The 22,344-nt window shown below is 40.4% G+C and overlaps 1 protein-coding gene across 2 annotated transcripts in view; it reads right to left on the bottom strand.

Annotated features, from left to right (window-relative positions):
* BCL2 (BCL2 apoptosis regulator) overlaps positions 1 to 22,344 on the bottom strand; it is a 139,549-nt gene that overhangs the window by 94,600 nt on the left and 22,605 nt on the right. The window contains exon 2 of one of the 2 annotated variants that reach the window (XM_075921375.1): positions 10,985 to 12,013. The exons of the other annotated variant lie outside the window; for it this stretch is intronic. Within the exon in view, the coding sequence (XP_075777490.1) occupies positions 11,996 to 12,013 (18 nt within the window). The 3' untranslated portion in view covers positions 10,985 to 11,995. Of the gene's footprint in view, positions 1 to 10,984; positions 12,014 to 22,344 lie in introns of those variants that run through there. 2 annotated transcript variants of the gene reach the window in all.

The following is a 22,344-nucleotide window of genomic DNA, read 5'->3' as shown; positions in this document are numbered from 1 at the left end:
AATCTGGAGGATAAAATCGTCACTTAAATGTCTCTTGAAAATGATACGGCTCACAACTGCAATTATTTATCTCTCTTTATTCCTGGACTTTTCAATTTTTAGAGAAGCTAATCTATACTAAATAAAGGCATAATTTACAGTATTGCCAACAGCATAAAGGTTCAATCCTGTTTACAACAAAGCCAGTGACAAAACACCCATTCACTTTAATGGGAGCAGGATGTGGCTCCAAATTCTGATTCAGTTAAGGCTAGTCTGTGTCTTTTAAGCACAGCGTTGAGCAAAAGGTGGCGCATATACTGCACCCACCTAGCAATAGCACTAGAAAGCATTATGCTGGCCAAGACCCAACCCTTCCCTACTACCCTTTGCTTAAGGTGAGTGGGAATAATAGAGGGCAGTAATTTTGCTACTGGCATATGCTAACAGCAAATTAAAACTCCCCTTCAGGTATTTCAGTTACACTAGCAAGTATGGGGAATGCAGAGTCTTTGCCCATTCCCTGTGATTCCTTGTCTGCTGCCCACATCCTTATTTTGGAGAGATTGGTAGCAGACCCCACTTACTCCTATGTACTCTGCCCAGAACCTAGTTCTCTCTTCCCCAGGCAGGCATGTAGCTTAAGTCTCCATTTAGCCCCTTATTACTGGAGTTTCCCAATCAAGTAGGAGTTTAAGCAATCACACTGCTGTTTAGTAACCATGTGAAGTGCTAGGATTTGGTACTTTCCAATACTTTCTCTACCGGTAATCACATAAGCATATATACATTACAAATGCAACTGACTAGAAACTACGTCAAATTTGTTAAGTACTTGGGGTGAAATGAGAGAACAGCAATCACTTAATATATATTTCAGGCTTGGAAATTCATATTTATTCATTCCAAATACAAGTATTAGTCTGCAACTTTTGATTGTTCATTTGTGGTCAACAAATATTGGAGTGCTAATCCATATTATTAGTCAAAGCAGATACTGAAATGACCATCCTGATGACAAACAGAGATATTAAAGAGAGCGAGAATACAGACTTCACCAAGGCTGTGCAGAATAAGAATGCAAACCCTTTTATGAACCAATAAGCCAAGAGCAGCTTGTTTTGAAGCACACTAATTAAAGGGGCATAAACCAGTCCTCAGTTCTCTCTTTAGGCAAGTGCTTTTTAAATAGAGATAAATGTGTTAATTAACACAGTGAGATGTTTTATGAGGAGGCCTAGAAATAGAATTATATAGAATGACAGTAATCTCAAAAAGAAAAATGTACGCCTGTGTAATTCCATTGAATTTCAAAAATGGTTGAGGCTTTTTGAGTTTTGTTTTTAGTACGTTTGATTGTTGGTGGGGTTTTTTTGGGTGGGGGAGTTAGATGTAGGATAGTCTTATGAATAAGGCAGTGGCCTAGATGTTAGAAGATGTGGGTTGAATTCCTGGCTCTGTCATCTACTTTCTATGTGACCTTGGGCAAGTCACTTACGGTATGTCTACACTAGCCACCCTAGTTCGAACTAGGGTGGCTAATGTAGTCATTCGAACTTGCAAATGAAGCCTGGGATTTAAATATCCTGGGCTTTATTTGCATGTTTCCGGGTGCCGCCATTTTTAAATGCCCGTAGTTCAGACTCCCTGCCTGCAGCTACACGCGACACGGGCTAGGTAGTTTGAATTAAAGCCCGTAATTCGGACTACTGTTACTCCTCATTGCAGGAGGAACAATGGTAATCCAAATTAGGGGCTTTAGTTCAAACTACCTAGGCAGCGTGTAGCCACGGGCAGGAAGTCTGAACTACGGGCATTTAAAAATGGCGGCACCCGGAAACATGCAAATAAAGCCCAGGATATTTAAATCCCAGGTTTCATTTGCAAGTTTGAATGACTACATTAGCCACCCTAGTTCGAACTAGGGTGGCTAGTGTAGACATACCCTTAAAGATTTATGAATGCAGGTAATTCCACTAAAGTCAAGTTAAGCATGATGTGGAAGGACTGGGACCTTAATTTTTCTGTATCTCCATTTTCTGTGCCATATCTTCAGGTGCACCATGTTTATACACAAAGCAGTTAAGAAGAGTGGTGACTCAGGTGCTTGCTGGATCCTGAACAGGCCAGGGGCCTAAATGGCCACCAGAGTAATGTAGAGCAACTTAAGGGGCTACTGTAAACAACACTAAGTATGCTATGTCCCATCCCCCCTCTCCTGCAGGGAAGTCAGTGGCAAATTCAGTCTAATTGAGACAGCACCAAGCAGCCAAAGCTGGAGATGAGGGTCTGAGCCTCCAAATGTAAAGAGGAGATAAAAGTATTTTTGGTATCTTCCATACCTCAGAGGTGTTGTGAGGCTAAATTCTTTGTATATGTGGTGCTCAGATACTACTTTAATGAGGCCTGTAAAACTGCCGACACACAAAAGTTTGCACTGAATTCTCTAACAGAATCAATGGTACCTCTTTCAGATAAAACTGTATATCAACTTTCTTTGGGGTTAAAAGGTTTTATATTTTATTACACAATGTTAAATGTACTAAAGCAGTATAATGTATTAATACAAGAAGAAAATCATATTTATATAAAAACCAACATTGCCTACAACTACTATGTACTTATCTACTTTAAAAATTTTTTACAAGCACACAGAGAAAGGAAGAAAAACTGTGATCCTAAAGGCTATCAGTACTGCACAGAAAGTTCAACAGAAACTAATTAAAGGCATGACAATCAAAGTCTCCGATGGTACTGTAACCTAAAAAGCAATACATAACTGTTCACATCTTTATGATACAAATCTTACCCTCATACTTCACCTCTGAGAAAGTATCATCCTTGTTTTATGCAATGAGATTAAGGCCCAAACTTTTTAAAAATGGCATCAAATGTTGGTTGCTGTAGGTATTTTTCAGGATAGCTTAGGACAATATTGACCTGCAATGCAGACTGAACTCCATGGAAGCTGCAGGTGAAAAACACCTCTGACCATCAAGCAAGTTTTAATTAGGGGACTCAATTTGGATTTAGGAACCATAAAAGGCATTATGGGTAAAATGCTAGCACCACTGAAGACAACTGAAAAACTGCTGCTGACTTCAATCAAGACAGGGTTTTACCCTTAGTTTTGACAGGACTGGCCAGGCAGAACATAAAATCCAAAATTAAAGGCTTTTAAAGTTTCAAAAAAATCATGCAAGAAAAAAGGCAGATCGACAGCTAGGGGCATGAGCTACATTGATAAAATGTAATCCTTTTATCCTGGAATTTAAAAGGATTCAATGGCTTATTCTGTCTGGTGCTTTGATCAACATTTATCACAAATGAGCCTAGAATAGTACATAAATTACATAGTCTGTTCGGAAAATATACAGAGCAGTCTCTTTACTATTACTATTATTACTTTCAATTAGGATGCTCAGATCCCAGCTCAATTCCTTTATCTTTAAGAGACAGATGCGCCTTCTGGTTGGGGATTTTTTAAAGTATAAAAACCAATTACTCTCCTTCACTGAAGGTAAATTTAATTTCTTTTTTGATGCTCTGTTGTGCATCTCAGAATAGTGCCTTCAAATTATGACTAGTGCACAGTATTCTCACTCCCTCAAACAAAACAGAAAATATATTTTCCACCTAGTTATTACTAGAATGATAGCATGAGTACATTTTGAATAATTTAGTCACTTGGTAGCAAGTGAAAAAATTTCCCTGGTTAATTGAGAGGGCTAACTCTGAATTATCAGCTTCTGGAATAATTAAGTGTCTTTTTCTTTTTTTTAAGTTTTCAGCGGTGACACTGCCTTGATAATGGGAACCAATGAAGTGTAGTGTCCCTGAGTCTGCAAACAAATGACACTAGTGCTGCTGCCGGGGTTTATAACTTTCTGAAGCAGAAGCAGACTGTAATCACAAAGGGTATGTCATGTCTACACTACAGCGCTAATTCGAACTAACTTAGTTTGAATTCGTTAATTCGAACTAAGCTAATTCGAACTAACGCATCTAGAACTAAAAACTAGTTCAAATTAGCGTTTTGCTAATTCGAACTAGCGCGTCCACATTAAGTGGACCCTGAAGCGGGGTTAAGGATGGCCGGAAGCAGTGCTGGCAGGGCATCAGAGGAGGACTTAGAGCGTGGAGATGCTGTCTCAGGCTAGCCGAGGGCTGTGCTTAAAGGGTCCCGACCCCCACCCCGGACAGACAGTTCTCAGGAGTGCCCCGCTTGCAAAGCACTCCTGGCGTGGACTGCCCTGAGTGCCCACACTGGGCACATCACAGCACTTGGCCATCAGCCCGGCTGCACTTGCCCCCCTTCCAAAACACTGACATATTGTTTCTTTTTGTTTTTTGTGTTTCTTTGTGTTTTCTTTTTTTCTTTTTAAGTGAAGTGGATTTCTTGTTAAATAGTACCAGGGCGGCAGCCTCTCCTCCCCCCGCTATTTCCCACCCTCCCACGCAATCATACTTACATCACACCATCTATTCTGGTATCTTATAAAAAACATTGGCAGGACATGCGTGTTCAAAGTTAGTGAATAGAATGAAAACCTCCACACGGATGTCCACCTGTGTATATAAGAGTAGAACTGAGACCTAAAATGAGGTACGTTCTTCTGCTCTATCATATAATGTTCCACTAAAGCACAGCAAGCTATTAGGTTAGATGCTGAATGGAAAAAATGTACCAGTTTCACTATTACATTAATTTCATTATCGTGTATATATATATATATATATATATATATATATATATACACACACACACACACACACACACATACATACACACCCACCCCCCCAAGTTTCATATGTAAACAACAAACATCCTATGTTGGAGAGATTCATGCACCATGTACAGTACAATATGTTTTCTTATTATTATTGTTTGTAGTTTCCAGCTTAGGATTTATCCAATTATATATCTATTGTGTGACAGACCTGGCATGAGAGATTCCATTTACAGGAAATATTTCTGAGATCACTGGCCCTGCAGGCTAAATGCAAAAACTGGAGCAGATGGTAACTGATCCAGTAAAGCTGTACCTTGAGGTGCTAGAAGGGGGGAAAATCTTGGAAAGTGAAGTCTGCTAACAAAGTAACTTCATATTATTACAAAATACAACTTCATGAGTCCAGCAAGCAGCTAGGGATCTAATTACAAAACAACTCCTACCACTTCTATTTACTTATTTTTCAGAGAAAAGCAGAGAATGGGCAGGAGAAGCTGGTTGTATTGTAAAACAATTCACCGGTCGGATAAATATAAAGTCACGGAGAAAAAATTAATTTATAATTAATTATTGGATAGAGATAACACCTAGAGGCTTCAACCAATATCTGAAAACTGACATACTTTTTACATAATCATTTCTAGTCCTTCCTTTTGGTACCATTGCAGGCTTTTGAGATTAGCACTCTAAATTCCCTCTCTATCTTAACAATAAGCTTCTGTGCTGGGACCTGGTATACCAATGCTACTATTCAGCAGTATGCCCTCTAATTTGTAATGTATCTTGTGTTTTTAGCAGCACAGGCTGAGGCCAGCTCTATAGCAGAAAATCTCTGAAGGCAGAGCTATACCAGCAAACCTTCCTAGTGTAGATGCAGGTTATGTGCTTTTTCTAATATAGCTAATTCTAACCAGTTTTCCAAGTGAAATCTACCATATATTTGAGAGAGTTTGTGTGCATGTCCATGTGTCTGTCTATCTAAGAACTCCTCCTAAATGGTAAGAGGTAGAATACCAGATTCAATATACAGCTTCCTCTTCTCCTAACTTAAAGCAAGCTAAGGAGCTGGTTGTGCCAGGAAAATGGGATGTGCCTGGAACGGGACTGTTTCTTTTAAAAACATACAGAAGAAAGAATGTGTGTCCGGGACTGCCCCGGCCCCAAGTCTCCCACCCTAAGACATACAGGAACATTGCTGGCAGTTCCCCTTCATCAATGAGTGGGGGAAAGTCCACAGTTTGCTGCATTCCTCACTCTGGCTGGGCAGACAAACCTGTAGCTAGAGCTGCAGTGGCTATGGAGAGGTGCTTCTCATCTGGCCCCAAGCTGCTGTGGTGAGAGATGGCTGAGGTAGTCCCCTCTCTTTGGGGCAGCCTGCATACCAAACCCCTCATCCCCAGCCCCACCCTTGTGCAATGATTTAAATGAAGAAAAAAACTGAGTTAAGGACCCAAGCAACACTGAGTAAAACTTCTAGTAAACTATATACACAAAAGCATTTTCCTCTCAGTAACAGCATCTACACTAGGGCTTTTGCCAATATAAAAATATATAAAAAAGGAAAAGAAAAAAAAAAAGTTCCCTGGGTGATATTACTATACCTGGAAAAATGTCTAGCATAAACCTAACCCTTAAGTTCTCAGGGAACAGACTGTCTCTACCTGTATGTTTATATTGTATGGAATTCAATAGGCTTCCAATCTTGACCTGGGCCTGTACACATTAGAGCAGTGGTACACACCAACTTTTCCTGTTATGCCCCTTCTTACCTATAGTTGGCCCAGCAGAGGAGTTTGGGCTCTTCTGCTAAGCCCCGCCCCCTCACACACACACTCTGCCAAGACCCCATCCAGCTTCTGCACCCTCCCTCTTGACCAGCCTCTGATGAAGCTGGGGCAGCTGGACCGAGTGGTGCTCTGACCCTAGGGTCTGCCACTTGCCGCCTCCTCCTCCATCTACCCCCACCAAACACTCCTCTACAGCCCCATGGGAAACATACCCCACAGTTTGGGGACTTCTGCACTAGAGCAATGTAAATAAGCAGTAATAATAGCGAGATAGGGAACAAACACAAGTGAGGGGCATCTAGGAAGTACTGGGTGAAAAGGTGAGGATTTAGACTGGTAAACTTGTATATCAGCCCAACAAGCTTGAAATGCACTGGTTTTACTAACCTCAATTCATTCTGTTAATGTGGTGGTAGTTACATCATTCATAAGTAAATCAATGCAAAATGATATCCAGACCACTTTACGTTCTTAACTTACTGGAAAAGTATGGGCCTAAACGTCTACTAGCATTGTTTTTATTGTCTCATCTTTATTGAGCATGTACATAATTTTTAAAAGGGAAGAATCTTATAGACTCTTTCGGCCATTTATATAGAAAAACAAACTTGATGTGTACTAAAGGCCAAGATGCACAGAGACCTGTTAATGTGAACCCTTATGCCCCTTGCAGAGATCTGTCAAAGTCAGGAGGCCTCTATGTGAGTACGGGGACCCTTATGAAGGATTGGGATTTAAAATCACCCACAATTTCTATGATTTAATAACATTTAACTGGTCAGTTACTTTGCTATGGACATGACTACTGAAATAGTTAGCTAAATATTTCCACAGAAATAAAGGTAATTTTGTTTGTAGGAATTCTTAATTTAGGCCTAAAGGACTAAGCAACATTCCTGTGAACTGCTAATTAATTGCTATTTTTAAATTCCATTTTGAGTGCTGTAAAACTTTTAAAGATGCACCAAAATTTTATAGTCAGAATTTCTAAATTCCCATATTATTTACAATCGTTGGGTAACTTATAATAAACTACAGCTTCCTAATAAAACTTCAGACACCGCACTCATTTGCCTTCAACACATTTATAATGCTTTTCCCACAAAACACACAGAAACATGACCTGAAAAACTCCAGGTGTCAAAATAAACAACACTTTAGAGTTCTAAAAGTCACAAGACAAATAAAATAAAATAACCCCTCCGGGAAAAGGTGCCCAGCTGCCTCCAGCTATTTTGTCACCATGATGCTAAACAGCACATTGATCACCTTTGACTTCATTCCAAATTTCAGGCAAATCACAAAGTAAAAAATCCATTATTATTATTTGCATTACAGAAATGCATAGAAATTCTAGCAGAGACTGGTGTGCCATTGCACTAGGTGTTCTGTATGTACCAGCAGAAAATTTGGCCTAATAAGTACACCTTTTCTATTCTTCCAACATTCAAACCCTAATCCTTCCTGTACATACTGCATAATTAATTTTGATAAAAATTCATTCATTTCAACAGAATTGTATTTATTTCATAGTGTTAAACAAAACTCCAGCATAAATTACTAATTATCCTTTATTTTCCAGCTTTTAAAATGTTTCAGAGTACATTTAATATAAATATTAATTGCAACAGATGTAACCATTTTAGAGTCTAGACTGCCTTTTTGCACGAATAGATTGCCTTGTTTTTGTTGTTGTTTTTTTAATCAATATATTTAACAACTTAGCATTCTGACTGTATTTTACTGGTGAATGAAATTTAAAGGATTGGTAATTTGGTACCGAAATGTTTCAACACTCCCTGATCATTTGTTTGCCCCCTTATAGATTCACATACACGCCAAGTCCACTGCTCGGAGTTATTTTTTTACATAAATATATGAAAGACTGCAAATATCATACTGCATTCACAAAAGAGGTAAGAAAGGAAAGAGCCAGCTCCAGTTTTGTACCTCCACAATTTCTTCAAATCTATGTCAATCGCTACCTTACAATGAATTTTAACTCTGTGGAGAGTGTGAAGGATAAAGCGGACATTTATTATCAAGAAGAAGCAGAAGACAGGTAATACACAAAGCAAATTTAATCACACTGTTACACAATAGAATACCACTTGAAATTTATTAACTATATTTCCAAGTTTTTCTACATTTTTAAATATATTGATTTCTATTATAAAGTGTACAGTACTTAGTTTATATTGGTTTTATTACAAATATTTGCACCGTAAAAATGATAAAAGAAATAGTAATTTTCAGTTCACCTCATACAAGTACAATGCTGAAGCTCTGTTTGACCTTCTGCAAATAAGTGGGTTGTGCCCATGAAAACTCATGATACTATCTTCATGTTTTGTTACTCTTTAAGGTGCTACTAAACTATTTGTTGTTTATTAAGTTTTTCCTGTTACAGACTAACTCAGCTACCCCTCTCGAGCTTTTGCCTTCTTTTCCTCAGTTCTGTATTCTGCTTAGTTGGAATAATATTACCTCCCACCCTCACTTGCATGTTATGATGATTAATTAGTGTTTGGAAAGCTCTTTGAAATGTTAAAAATGAAAAGGATTTAGAGCTCCTAAATTTTATCAGAGTAAATTTTTATCAGAGTGAAATTTTCAAAAGTACCTCGGAGTCCCATTTTCAAAAATGATTTTAGGTGTCTAAGTCTCACTATGTTTCTATATATGAGGCTCCTGATTCCTATTGGCCAGGAATGGTGCACTGTGGCCCATGGGAGCTATGAGTGGCTGCACCTGTAAATTAAGTGTCTTGTGGACCACCTCAGGTTAATCCTGGCAAATCGCGTCTGGCCCATAGGGCGCTTATTGCCCACCCCTGCTATAAACGGTGCCCTAAAAATTGCTAATCCCAAGAAGCCCTGACTAGTTTACTGTCATTATGTGGTCAAAATTCAAACAAGCGTTGAAAAGTTTATTTTTGCCCCTGTGTTGTCATGTGGAATGTTCTTACAATCCTTGATCATCCAAACCAAACTGATCATCCTGCCTTGGAGGCTGCTCAAGAACTTGAAAGATGTCATCATGACATTCTGGTGCTGGAGTAAGAGGATACTTGCTGAAAAGGGCTGGCTGACTGAGGAGAGTGCTGGATACATTCTCCTCTCTTCTCCCACCAAACAACCCAGGTGACACAGGAGTTGGCTTTGTAATGAAAAAGAATCTTCTCTCTCCTGTCGAGAGCCTATGCAGTGGGATAATGACAGACTGGTCACATGCCAACCGCCCCTGAGAGGTCAACAATAAGCTTTGCTGGTCAGTGCTACACACAGACAATGACTAACTCTGAAGACTTTAATTCCAAACTAAATGGCTTGATATGACTGATGCCCCATGAAGACAAGTTGATTATCTAGGTGACTTTAAATGCTTATGTTGGCCACGATTCCAAGTAGCATGGCATACTTGGCAAACAGGGTATCATCAAGATGAATAACAATGGTCTACTCTTGCTGATGAAATGTGTCTAATACCAATGTGTCTAATTATTAGAAATACTGTATTCTGATTCCCAACAAATACAAAATGACCTGGATGCATCCTTGCTCACATCATTGGCAGTTTTTGACTATGTTTTGGTCCAACAAGGTGATCTATTAGATGTCTGCATAACTCAGGTGTTACATGGGCTGTCAACAATCAGCTCCACCATATTGTCTGATCAAAGCTTTTCTATTAGTTCAGATGAAAATGCATACAAAACAGTCAGTTATGTCTGTAAATATTGACAGCTCTTTCAGGCAGGCAATCACCTAACAATTTTCAACACACCTAACTGTTTTAGAAACTCTTCCAATGATCAGAGATGGAGGATCTACTGAATAGGTTTCCCTGCATGACACAATAACACTGTTGTTGATTGTGTTAGGTATCAAAACACTGTCTTGCATACTGATTCAGTAACAATGATCCTGAAATACTGTATATCCTTGATGTCAAGCGATAAGCACATGCCACACTCTTGGCTGATCCACTCTGAGTCAAAAAGGTTGAATATAAGGCAGCTTTCAGCATGCTCCAAAGAAAGCCTGCCAAATGCAAAATATGTGGTTTGACCATAAAGATGATGAAGTACAGGCTCTTGCTGATAAAAGCCTCCAAAGGTCTCTATCATGCAGATTTTAATCCCTCTCTTGTCCTGTTTTAAATGTTGCAGGCATTACCATAACTAATAAATAGCATGATACATGTGTACTGCTATGTATGTATTTTACAGCAGTTAAAGCTATATATAGACCAGTGTCTCTCAAAGTGGTCTGTAGACCCACTTTGAGAAAGCTGCTAACTGACCGTTCCCATTTGTTTATTTATCTGTTCTGCAGACACAGAGCCTCGCAGCGCCCTTTGGCTCCAGTTTGCTGTTTGTAGCCAAAGGAAGGCACAGGAAGCAGCAGCCCAGTCCACACCACTTCCTGCGACTCCCCTTGGATGCAAATGGTGAACCAGAGTCAATGGGAGCTGTGAGGCTCAGTGACTGCAGAGCCGGTAAATAAACGGGAGCAGCCCAGTTAGCAGCTTTCAAAGTGGATCTGTGGACCACAGTGAGAAACACTGATATAGACCTATATGATATGCCCTGACACCACTAGCAAGTCATCAGGGTGAATCTCTTATCACAGATTGCACTACTGTAAAGCTAGAGAAAAAAGCCAGCACCAAACTTCATTAAATTTGGAAGCAACATGGAATCTATCTGTATGCAAAAAAATCAAAGTCTGTAATGCAGTTGTCCTCATAACATTTCTCTATGGGTATAAGACATGGTCCTGTGATCACCAGCATATTAAAAAGTTTTACAATACTGTATCTATTTGCAATATGACAATTGCTAGGCATCAAATGTCAGGACCAGGCTTCCAGCACAGAAATCTTGGTGAAAGCTGGTTCAGTCAAGGCTCATTTGATTTGTACAACAATTGAGATAACCTAGCTGTGTAATTCATATGCCTGAGAATTGTTTACCAAAACAAGTCATATTCCAAAATAAGCCCCAGCAATCATAGAAGTGTGGAGGAGATGAAATGCTTCAAAGTCACCCTGAAAAAAAATCCGCACAAATTGAACATTTTGGATAGGAATTTGAGCAATTGGCAATTGATTTTAGTGTACAGTACCACACTATAAGGTAAGTGACCAAGACTTTAAGAAGAATGGCATTGTGCAAATGGAAATACGTCAGGCATGGAAACAAATTACAGCTCAATCAGCATAAGCAGGCACATGGTTCTGTAGCCAGTGCAGTAAATGTTGCTCTTCCTGAATGGTGTATGTAGTCGTGCAAAGACCCATTAGTACAAACCATGATCCTCAACAATCTCCTCAAAAGTGAGGTGACCATTAAGATCATCACTAGTTGTTGAAAAAGGTACTATTCAGCATGAGTAAGGGCATCAGAATCTGGACCATAAGAAGAAAAAAAATCTTTTTTAAACAGAACTGAATTTTTCACTGCTGTTAATAGAAATCAGGCTGGTAAGCTGTTCAAGGGGAGAGAAGCACCTAAAAAAAAGAAAAGAAATAATCAAACTGATATTTTTGTTTGCTCCATCTTTTAAGGTGGAAGGTGAAAACATTTTTAATTGCTAACACCTACATGAGTTCAGAGAACTGAATTTCTCTTGCAAGTGCTGAGCGGGTCTTTAGCACCCAAACAGTGCTGATAGCTGCCCATTTCTTCAATTGATTTAGGAGTTGTTAATTTCAGTAACTCTTATGAGCAGAAAAACAGTCCTCTGCTAGGCCAAATTTAGTTGCAGTGTTACCCTAAGCAAACTGGCAAATGGCTGACCCTAACAAGTCTCAGCTATCAATTAACGACCATTTATTCCCCCTGAGAAGCTTCAGTCTCTCTATTCATGTACCAACTAGGGATGTAATAGTATTGCATATTAACCAATTAAATGATAAGCAAAAGCTTACTGGTTAATGCTATAGACTACACTTTCCCTCCCCCAACAGTAAATTTTTAGCAGGCTAGTCAGCAGCCTGGCTCAGTCCCAGCTTGTGCTGGGTCTGGGACCTACCCCTGCTGCAGCTCTGTCTTTAAAGTGTATTAGGAGCCAGGGAGGCAGGCAGCCTAGTTCAGTTCCAACTTGCACCCGGCCCAGGAGCTCAGATTCCCCCCGGACAGGGGCTGCTGCCTTCCCGTGCTGCTGTCTCTGTATCAGAGGCAACAGTACAGGGTGATGGGCAGCCAGTTCATGAGGGGAGCGGATTTTTAAACTGGTTCCCCTCACGGACCAGCTCCCGCCTGGCAACCCACACTGCTGCCTCGGATACAGAGGCAGCAGTGCAGAGTGGCATGAGGCTCCTTGGGAGTGGGGCCAGAGTGCACTGGCTGCCAGCCCCACCCCTTGGGGCCTGCAGAATAGTCAAATAACTGATAAAAATTCATGAGGTTAATCAACTATTCAAGTTGCAGGCAAGTACCAGCAGGCAAGTAGAAGCAGGAATCAACTTTCTAAGGTGTTGCTTAAAACCTAAAATATTTTTAAAAAACAATATTTATGTTGTCGCTGATTGGCACCATCAATACACCTTTCTATATTTATTTAGTTAAAAAATGTATTGCCAAATCACTTTTCTGAATAAAATATTCTTAAATTCCAGTCCTAGACGGTGGCTAAATACCATGAAATCTGAAGACAATCTTCAGAAAAATTTAATCAAAGCACCAAGGGGCAGTCATTGCAAATAAAACAGCACTTGGCCGAACTCCTCAGTCCTGCAGAACATCACTGTACTAATTGGAAGAACAAGAAATTCTTATCACCAAGAACTTGAAACAATTGACTAGTGAGGTATGAGTCTGCCATGTGAGCACAAATCCTTAGGTACCAAATGTGGAAGACAGATGTTAAATAAATACCTTGTCAAATGTATCAAAAGCTGCTAATAAATCAGAAGTAGAAAATCTACTAGAAGTACCTTAAGGACCAAAGGATAAATTCTCTGTTGGCAGAACTCCAGCAGTGGCATTTTGCCAACACAGAATTTGGTCCCAAATTTTTGAAGAACTCTCAATTCAGCCTCCACCTGCACACAACAAAAATCACTTGCACATGTGATTTTGAATGCGGCCTTTCTGCACACAAATAATAGCATTTTACATGCAAAAAAATTCATTTGTGTATAAACCAAACGTAAATGGGGGGGGGGGGGGAGCAGAACGACATTGCATGTAAAATTCTGTTTGTGTCCCCAAATGACTATGTGCATGCATGAATGCAGATCATGTTCTGAAAATTTAATTAGCAGTAGATCATACACAGTATGACAAGAATATATGCCACATACTCCAATTTAGAAAGAATAGTTCTGGCATTTTAGTATTATAATCACTGTTTTTCTATTTTGTCCCTTCAAAGGTCTCCCCTAGTTCAATGGATTTAATTTTGTACCTGCTTTCTTCCCAAATGTCCCTATTTATGCTAGCAAGTACGTAGTAAATACAAGTACTTCTATACCTCCCCATAAAAATGAGACTCTACTTCAAATCGGGGGGGCGGTGGAGGAAATAATGAACAGCACAAAGGAATGCTTTCAAAACAAGCAGATGGCAATAGAAAATAAACTTATTGGACATATTACCTCATCCGTGAAAGTACGATGAGATATAAGGGTTGAATGCAAGTGCTGTATAGATGCCTATTTCTCCCTTCCCTTTTTTTCCTCTAACAGCAACACACCTCTAAATTATTAAGGCAATTAGAAGCTGGCTCATCACCAGCCCACTCTAACGGAAAAGAAGTATTCAACTCACACCTAAAACTTCTATATTGGCATGGAATAAAGCTTGATAGCTATCTCTGTACCCACAGCTGTGTTCCACATATAGAAAGAACACAATTGACTCTGTTTTCTTTGAAGATGCATCGCCCTTTTCCTGAGCCGTAACTTAGACTGACCATTAAAACATATAAATACGAATGGATACCTTACTGTTAAATGTGTATTTTACAAAAACACTGGATTTATTTTAAAGAAACAGTTTAAAGTTACACCATATTCTGCATGTGTAGAAATGGCAAATACTTTGGCAATGACATAATGAATATTTCTGAAGCTTTGTACACTTGAATACTTGCAAGAGCATAGCAATCATGACACAACACAATGCAAGGTTCAGTGGCTTAGGAGCTGACCCAAAATGCACTGAAGCCATTGGGAGTCCTATGGGAGTTGAATCAAGTCCATAACAACTGCAAAGTCACTGAAATAAAAGAAGTACTTTACAGAAGACCATAAAAATGCTAGTCCTCATAGCAGGTAACACTGACATTTCATTATGAGCAGCACTTTGGGCATATACTAGCACCCATTAAAATATTTCTATTTATTGTGTAAGTAATTTCAAAGTAAGAGGTTTCTGTGTATGCTTAGTACTGGGTATGTTATGGTAACGCTAAATTGCTTTAAAACAAACAGTAAATGTCAAAATTATAATCATGTCCACTGCAGTTGTGATATTTTTGCTGCCCCAAGACTCCAGCATAACTTCAGATCCCATGGCCTCCTCAACTGATATTATGAGCGCCTTATAAAAGAGCAGTACAGAAGCAGCCATTTACAATGCCCAACACATTTCATCAGTGCTACAAAACCCAAGAACTATGCTGCATATTCTTCAGCATCACCTACTGATAACATATCTAACGGCTATTTACATGCATGGAGGCAACTGTCACCTGCCCACGTGTCAGTCTCATGCTCCATGCTCATAAAAGTGAAATGGAGTAACTAGCAGGTCAAAACTCCTGCAGCCCAAGTGGTAGGTTTTCTCTTGCCTGTGGATTGGTCATTGCAATCAAGCCTTGGGGGGGGGAGGGGGAGCATATCACTGTACACTTCCATACATACTTGAAACCTAAATCCAGACATAGGTTTGAATCCAGCTAATATTATATACGTGAATCTGGTTGGGATAGAAGAATCTCAAACTATCAAACAACATGCTTTCATAACCAAGGGTCTCCTGATACATTTGAGTGAATTTACTAATCTTTCCATTTAAAATATTCCTGCGTCCATTGATCACAGCAAATCAGCTGGCTCTCTTTCCTCTTCTTTATGGTCTCCTCCAATCCTCTCATCTTTGATGCTTAAATGCTCTGTAAATTGCATTCATGCAATAACATTCCACTTATTTGAGGGTAGCATTTGGAGAATATCTCTCTCTCTCTCTCACACACACACACACACACACACACACACACACACACACACACACACACACACACACACACACACACACACACACACACACACACACACACACACACACACACACACACACACATGCTGCAAGGGTAACAGCATGTGCTAAGTACACACAAATATACTGCACTTCCCTACAAACGCAGAACATTAACTCAAGTCTCTACTGGAATACGAAGCAAAACTTGTTTCTCACCACACAGACTTTCTGTAGCACTTGCAAAATAAGTATTAAGAGAAAACCAGAAAGCAGAAAATTAGAATCTTTCATTATGAAAAAAAATTGTTATACAATTTATTAACTCAAAGATATAGCCTGGGCCATTCATTTTCTTTCGTGGTGGTTACTTGACTGCACAAAAGAAAGGAAGTGAATTAGAAAACAAAAGCCCTGGCTTCTGTACCCCTTTTCAGGTTATAGAGACCATCACAAGCTGTAAAAATCCATCATGACATTATCTTTTTGGAATTACTACTTATATTAGCTATGTTCACTTGACACACTAAGAAGATTCTTTTGTCATTCTGATAATGGCATAAAACCATAATGGTTAGCACTCACATTTTTCAAACTTACAATTACAGAGAATTTAATATTTCAACTGTCTTAAGATGCAGACCAAACATCAAGTAAAATAGAGCACAGACTGTCATCTCGGTACAGTGAATCCCAACATGCAGCTGAAAATAACAGAGTCTACTCACAGATGCTACGATGGGAACTAAGTGAATTTTAGCATGGAATGACAGAAGACATATAAACACTGGCAAGAAAACACTGAGCAAAAGTAAGGAGGGGGAATTAAGAAGTCCTTAAATTAAATAATTTCAATGTATTAATTCTGTCTTGTTTTGGGAAATCACAAATACATGAAGTTCAAAGGCAAAAATAAATCACATTTCTTATTTACATTGTTGCATTTTTCTTAAATTCATCTGCTAACATTAAAATTCAAAGGAAAAACATTATTTTAACTAACATTCCTGAGGAGAGAAAAGTTGGCATTATAATGTGTCTGCATAGTAAAAGAGCACTTGAGAAATTCACAGCCGTACAGAAGGCCAACATGAGGCCTATGAAGGGCTTAAGATTTACGTAAGCTGTTTTTGGAGAGCCTAAATTTGAATTAAGATGTACATAGACACTGTGCTGGCTCTCTGCACAGTGGTGAATTTCATCCTCTAAAGAATGGACTAAATGGAGAAAATAATACAGACTTTTAAGAAAGACACTCAACTCTAAAAAAAAAGTCGTTTTAAAATTAATTAAAATATACCTGTTGTAATTTTACAATCAAAATATTTCTATTTTTATAGAATACTGTCAAAAACACAAAATAAGCAAAGGGGAGAGGAGGATATTTTTAGCTTTTCTCCAATATAATAGTTTAAAGTATTACTTATAATACCTCTAACAAACATTTTAGATCTGTGGTTCTCAATGTTCCCAGATAACTGTACCCATTCCAAGAGCATGATGTGTCTTGCATATTCCAGTTTTCACCTCACTTAAAAACTACTTGCTTATGAAATCAGACAAAATACAAAAGTGTCACAGTACACTAATGCTGAAAAAAAAATCGCTTGTTTTCTCATTTTTACCATATAATTGTAAAACAGATCGACTGGTACATGAATATTGTACTTACATGTCAGTAGGATACTTCAGCCTATTTTTCACTTGAGTGTCTTGTCTGAAGCCAGTGCCCCCACTGCCCAGGGCTGAAGCATGGGACTTAGCTTTGCAGAGCCCAGGGCAACTGCCCTGCCTGTCACCCTCTAATGCCAGCTCTGCACTTGTAACGCTCCCCCACAACCACCCTGTGACACACACTCCCCTTGAAGATGGCAACCCCCAGGGTGAAAACCACTCACCTAGATGAGTTTGAGTACCTCCCTGAAGACCTGAAATGACTTATGAAGTGAGGAAAAGCAACTTGAGTGTGGCTGGTTCTAAATGCTTATGAGATGAAGAACACAGCATAAGAAGTCTTCCTCCCTTATATCCCTGAGCAAAGCCTGGGCCCCAATTATAGCCCTTATGCTCAGGAAGAACAAGGAGCCTGAAAGTCTATGAGAGCATCTCTAGAGAGTCAAAAATCAAAAAGACTCTCTGTATAGGCCAACACAACTTGACACACCCCAACATCACTCGTTAATAAAAGCCATGTTTGAAAAGCACCACTTAGTTCAAAGTGTGAAACTGCACGCCTTATGATTCCCCACAGTGGAATTACATATATATGATATGATATATGATATGATATGATATGATATGATATGATATATGATATATGATAATGGCATAATTATGATGCATTTTGTATAAGATAGGTCACGTAAGGTGTAATGGAAAAAGTTCCAATTTGCAGGATATGATTATCTGTTTGTATGAAAGTATTATTTTTGTATCTGAAATTATGAATATTGACTATGTAACTGTACTTCACATTTAGTCACACCTGGGTGACACCCAGTAGACAAGATATTCCTGTCTAAATAGCTGGATCTGAAGGTTGCATTTAGTGTAATGAGTCACTGGGAAAACAGGCCTCAGGAGAAGCTTATCCCTCTCCACGGTGAACCTTTTTGAGAACATTCCAGACAACCCACGGATAATGGCTTCTCTGACTCTGAAAGGTCATGTGGCCAGCCCTCATGACTGTCTGGACTCCATTTTGGATACCTGTATTTTTCCATAAATTATGCTGGCAACTGTTTTTGCAACAGAGGGTTTCTGCCATATGCTCATCTGTTGTCCTTCACAGTTGACCTCATCTGTTGTCCTACTCTCCTCCACAACTGAATAACTAAGAGACTCTCTAAAAGAAAAGGTCTTGGTATGGAGTGGAGAGTCCAAGATGCAAAAGTAAGTTTAGCTTGTGCCTTGATACAAAAAGGCTTAAGATTCTCATCAATCAGGGTGAAAGATTATTCTAGTATGTTACGCTTAGTTTGCATTTTTGTTATTTATTAGGTAATCTGTTTGCTATCACTTAAAATCTGTGTTGTGTAATTAATACACCTATTTTTTGTTTTAGCTAAATCAGTATATTTGTGACTGATGTGTCTAGGGGAAAATTTCAGCTTGGTTTAACAGCAACGTATTGTGCATATTCCTCTCAACAATAAGGGAGAAGTGAATGGAGTAATAAATTCATAATGATCAGGGTTTTGATAAGGGCAGAATGGTGCAGCTCTAGGTCCTAAGCTGAGGGTCTGTGGATTAGTTTGGCTGTGGGCCAGTGTTTCTAAAAGTGGACCGCAGGCCCACTTTGAGAAAGCTACTAATGGACCACTCCAGTTTATTTATCTAAAAGGCCCCATAGCCACGGAGCTTCGCGGCTCCCATTGGCTCCAGTTTGCCATTTCCACTTAACTGGAAACAGCAAACTGGAGCCAATGGGATCCGTGAGGCTCCTGGGCTACAGAGACTTTGGATAAACAAACCAAGGCGGCCCGTTAGCAGCTCTCTCAAAGTGGGCCTATAGCTCACTTGGAGTAACACTGCTATAGCCTTTCTATTGTTGGTTCACACAGTGACTGGCCAATGCCTACACATAACTGAGGCAGGTTGGGTCCTTGCCGGTGTGAATGTTGGTGAGAATGGTCTACGGTAGGGCTATTCAACTTGGGAAGCCCCAGGGGCCACAATGATACTCGCAGCACATGCCAAGGGCCACAACTTAAGTGTGGTTGCATATACAAACATATGCATATGCAAATATATGCAAATAGCTTCTTTCACACTAACAGGCATGAATACAAAGAATAAGGCAAGACTACACAACACGCAGGCCCTTTTTAAGTCAGTTGTGCTGATATTAATAAAATGCATTATTTAGCTGATTTTCACCCACATGACAGCACTTTTAATGAGCAATGACAGTCCAGGAATTTGACTACAGGCAGTCCCCGGGTTACGTACAAGATAGGGACTGTAGGTTTGTTCTTAAGTTGAATCTGTATGTAAGTCGGAACTGGCGTCCAGATTCAGCCGCTGCTGAAACTGATCAGTTTCAACAGCGGCTGAATCTGGACACCAGTTCTGACTTACATACAGATTCAACTTAAGAACCCCAGGCATCCCCAAGTCAGCTGCTGCTGAAACTGATCAGCGGCTGATTCCAGGAAGCCCGGGGTAGGGGCTTCCTGTAGTCAGCCACTCGTCAGTTTCAGCAGCGGCTGACTTGGGGACGCCTGAGGCAGAGCAGCTGGGGTGCTGCTGGGTTGGTTCAGTAGCGCCGCCGCTCCTCAGCGCTACTGGACCAACCCAGCAGCACCCAAGCTGCTCTGCCCCAGGAGTCCTGATTCAGCCGCTGCTGAAACTGACCAGCAGTGACTGAATCAGGACGCCTGGGGCAGAGCAGCTGGGGTGCTGCCGGGTTGGTCCAGTAGCGCCCAGAGCGGCGCTACAGGACCAACCGGCAGCGCCCCAGCTGCTGTACCACAGGCGTCTGGAGCAAAGCCGCAGAGCACGGGGGCAGCGGGACAGCCCAGATGCACCGTGGCTGTCCGGCTGCCATCGGGCTCCGCGACTTTGCTCTGCTTTGCTCCCCGTCCCCCTGGTCTGCAGACCAGGAGACGGGGAGCAAAGCAGAGCAAAGCCGCGGAGCACATGGGCAGTGGACAGCCCAGACGCGTCTGGGCTGTCCGCGTGTTCCGCCGCTTTGCTCCCCGTCCCCCTGGTCTGCAGACCAGGGAGACGGGGAGCAAAGCAGAGCAAAGCCGCGGAGCACGCGGGCAGCGGACAGCCCAGACGTGTCTGGGCTGTCCGCTGCCTGCGTGCTCTGCCGCTTTGCTTCCTCTCCCTGGTCTGCTGGAGACCAGGGAGACGGGCCCCGTTCGTAACTGCGGATCCGACGTAAATATCCCCGCGCTCTCCACCCCTCATCCCCGCCAGGGGAAGAATGTCCCCACCGGCCTTCCATCTGAGACAAACATTTTACATGTCCGGTATTTTCTTTTTTTTCTTTTTTTTTTTTTAACTGGACAGAGGCGGTGAAAGCTAGACTGTCTGGGCGAAAACCGGACACCTGGCAACCCTATTAGTGAATAGCATTAACACAGCAGCTCCTTTAGTTGATGGCTGATCCATTTAGGAGCATGGGGTCAATATAATTTAAAACAAAAATAAAAGCATTATAATTCAGCTACCAAGAATGGCTGCTTTAAGGTCAATGACACAAGCAACTACAGATTTAACTCTTACTTTGTTGGACTAATATTTCCACTACTGTCATTTTAAGTGACTATCCAGATTATCAGATTGAAGTGTAAAGGACTCACACACATGCACAAGACTAGCACCTGGCTTAAATGTCACTTATATCCCACTTATTCATGTTGAGAATTTAAATGATGCCTTTGTGTTTGACCTCCGTACGGGAGCTAATTTTACTCGTAGTAAATAGCTATTGTGTTTTTTCCATCATTAAAGAAGAACATGACCCTAAGAATAAATGTGATCATGCACATTATTCACTGGTGAGGCGTCATAATTAGTATATATCCTATTAAGTGCAAGGTTCTGCAATCTCTAGTGGCATTGACTCCCATTGATTGTTTGCATGGATATAGACTGCAGGTCTGGGTCCTAGCATGCTATTTCAAATAAGAATGTGCACAATTAGATGCCTTTGCTTGTCATCCTGATTTATTTCCTGTTACCTCATCATTTACTAAGGTACCCATGTTATCAAAAACACTTACTTAAATGAATAGGAGAAGGAAGACCAAATGTATCTTTTCTTTCTAGGCTTTATAAATTGAATGTATCCTGAATTCCACACTGCTGTTAAACAAAGATGAACAACTAATTATGTAGGTATTTTTCTTTTTAAATTAAGTGAAAAAGATTGCTGTTCATAAAGATCAAGTTAATTAATAATTTGAAAATCGTTCTTGGTCTGATCGAAACGCCATAAAACTCAGCGGAAAGTCAGGCTCTAGATCACAAACTAAAGAATAAACATTTCATACTTTAAATAGCTACCACTTTGGGAAGGATCCACTTCTACTATGTTAAAATCTGCCTGACCAAAGCATTCACTAGCTTTTCCATTCCATTTGTGAGCAAGTATGGTATTCTAAAACACCACAGATTAAATGAAGGTATTGCAGGAGCAGAACTAGTAAGAATGGTTAGTTCCCTAACTGCTAACCCAAAAGCTACTGCACATTATGTGCATCTTACCCAGTACTTAAGTACTAGGGATGTTAATTTAAATTAATCAACTAATCGAGTAGCCGGTGGAATTTCCATCAACTACTTGATTAGTCAATAAGGAGGAGGTGGGGTGCTCACTATCCCGACTGAGCCTCTGCCTTTTAAATTTAAAAGGCAGAAGAGCAGCAGGAAACCAGGAGCAAGAGGGGACTGCTTGAGTCCCCACTCGCCCCGGGGTTCCTGCTGTGCTTCTGCCTTCGAAATGCTTATAGAGCATGGGGCTCTTGCTACATTTCAAAGGCAGAGGCGCAGCAGTCAGGACCTGGCACAAGTGGGGACTGCTTCAGTTCCTGATCGCACCATTTCCCCACTGTTTCTACCTCCCCTGCCTCCCACTGCAGAGGTGCTGGGGGGGAAAATGGCTTTTAAACTGGCTCCTGCTCCC

This window comes from Pelodiscus sinensis, chromosome 2, assembly GCF_049634645.1.
Source record: "Pelodiscus sinensis isolate JC-2024 chromosome 2, ASM4963464v1, whole genome shotgun sequence".
Lineage (NCBI taxonomy): Eukaryota > Metazoa > Chordata > Testudines > Trionychidae > Pelodiscus > Pelodiscus sinensis.
Note: the sequence above shows the minus strand (reverse complement) of the source record. Positions and strands in the feature narration are given on the sequence as shown.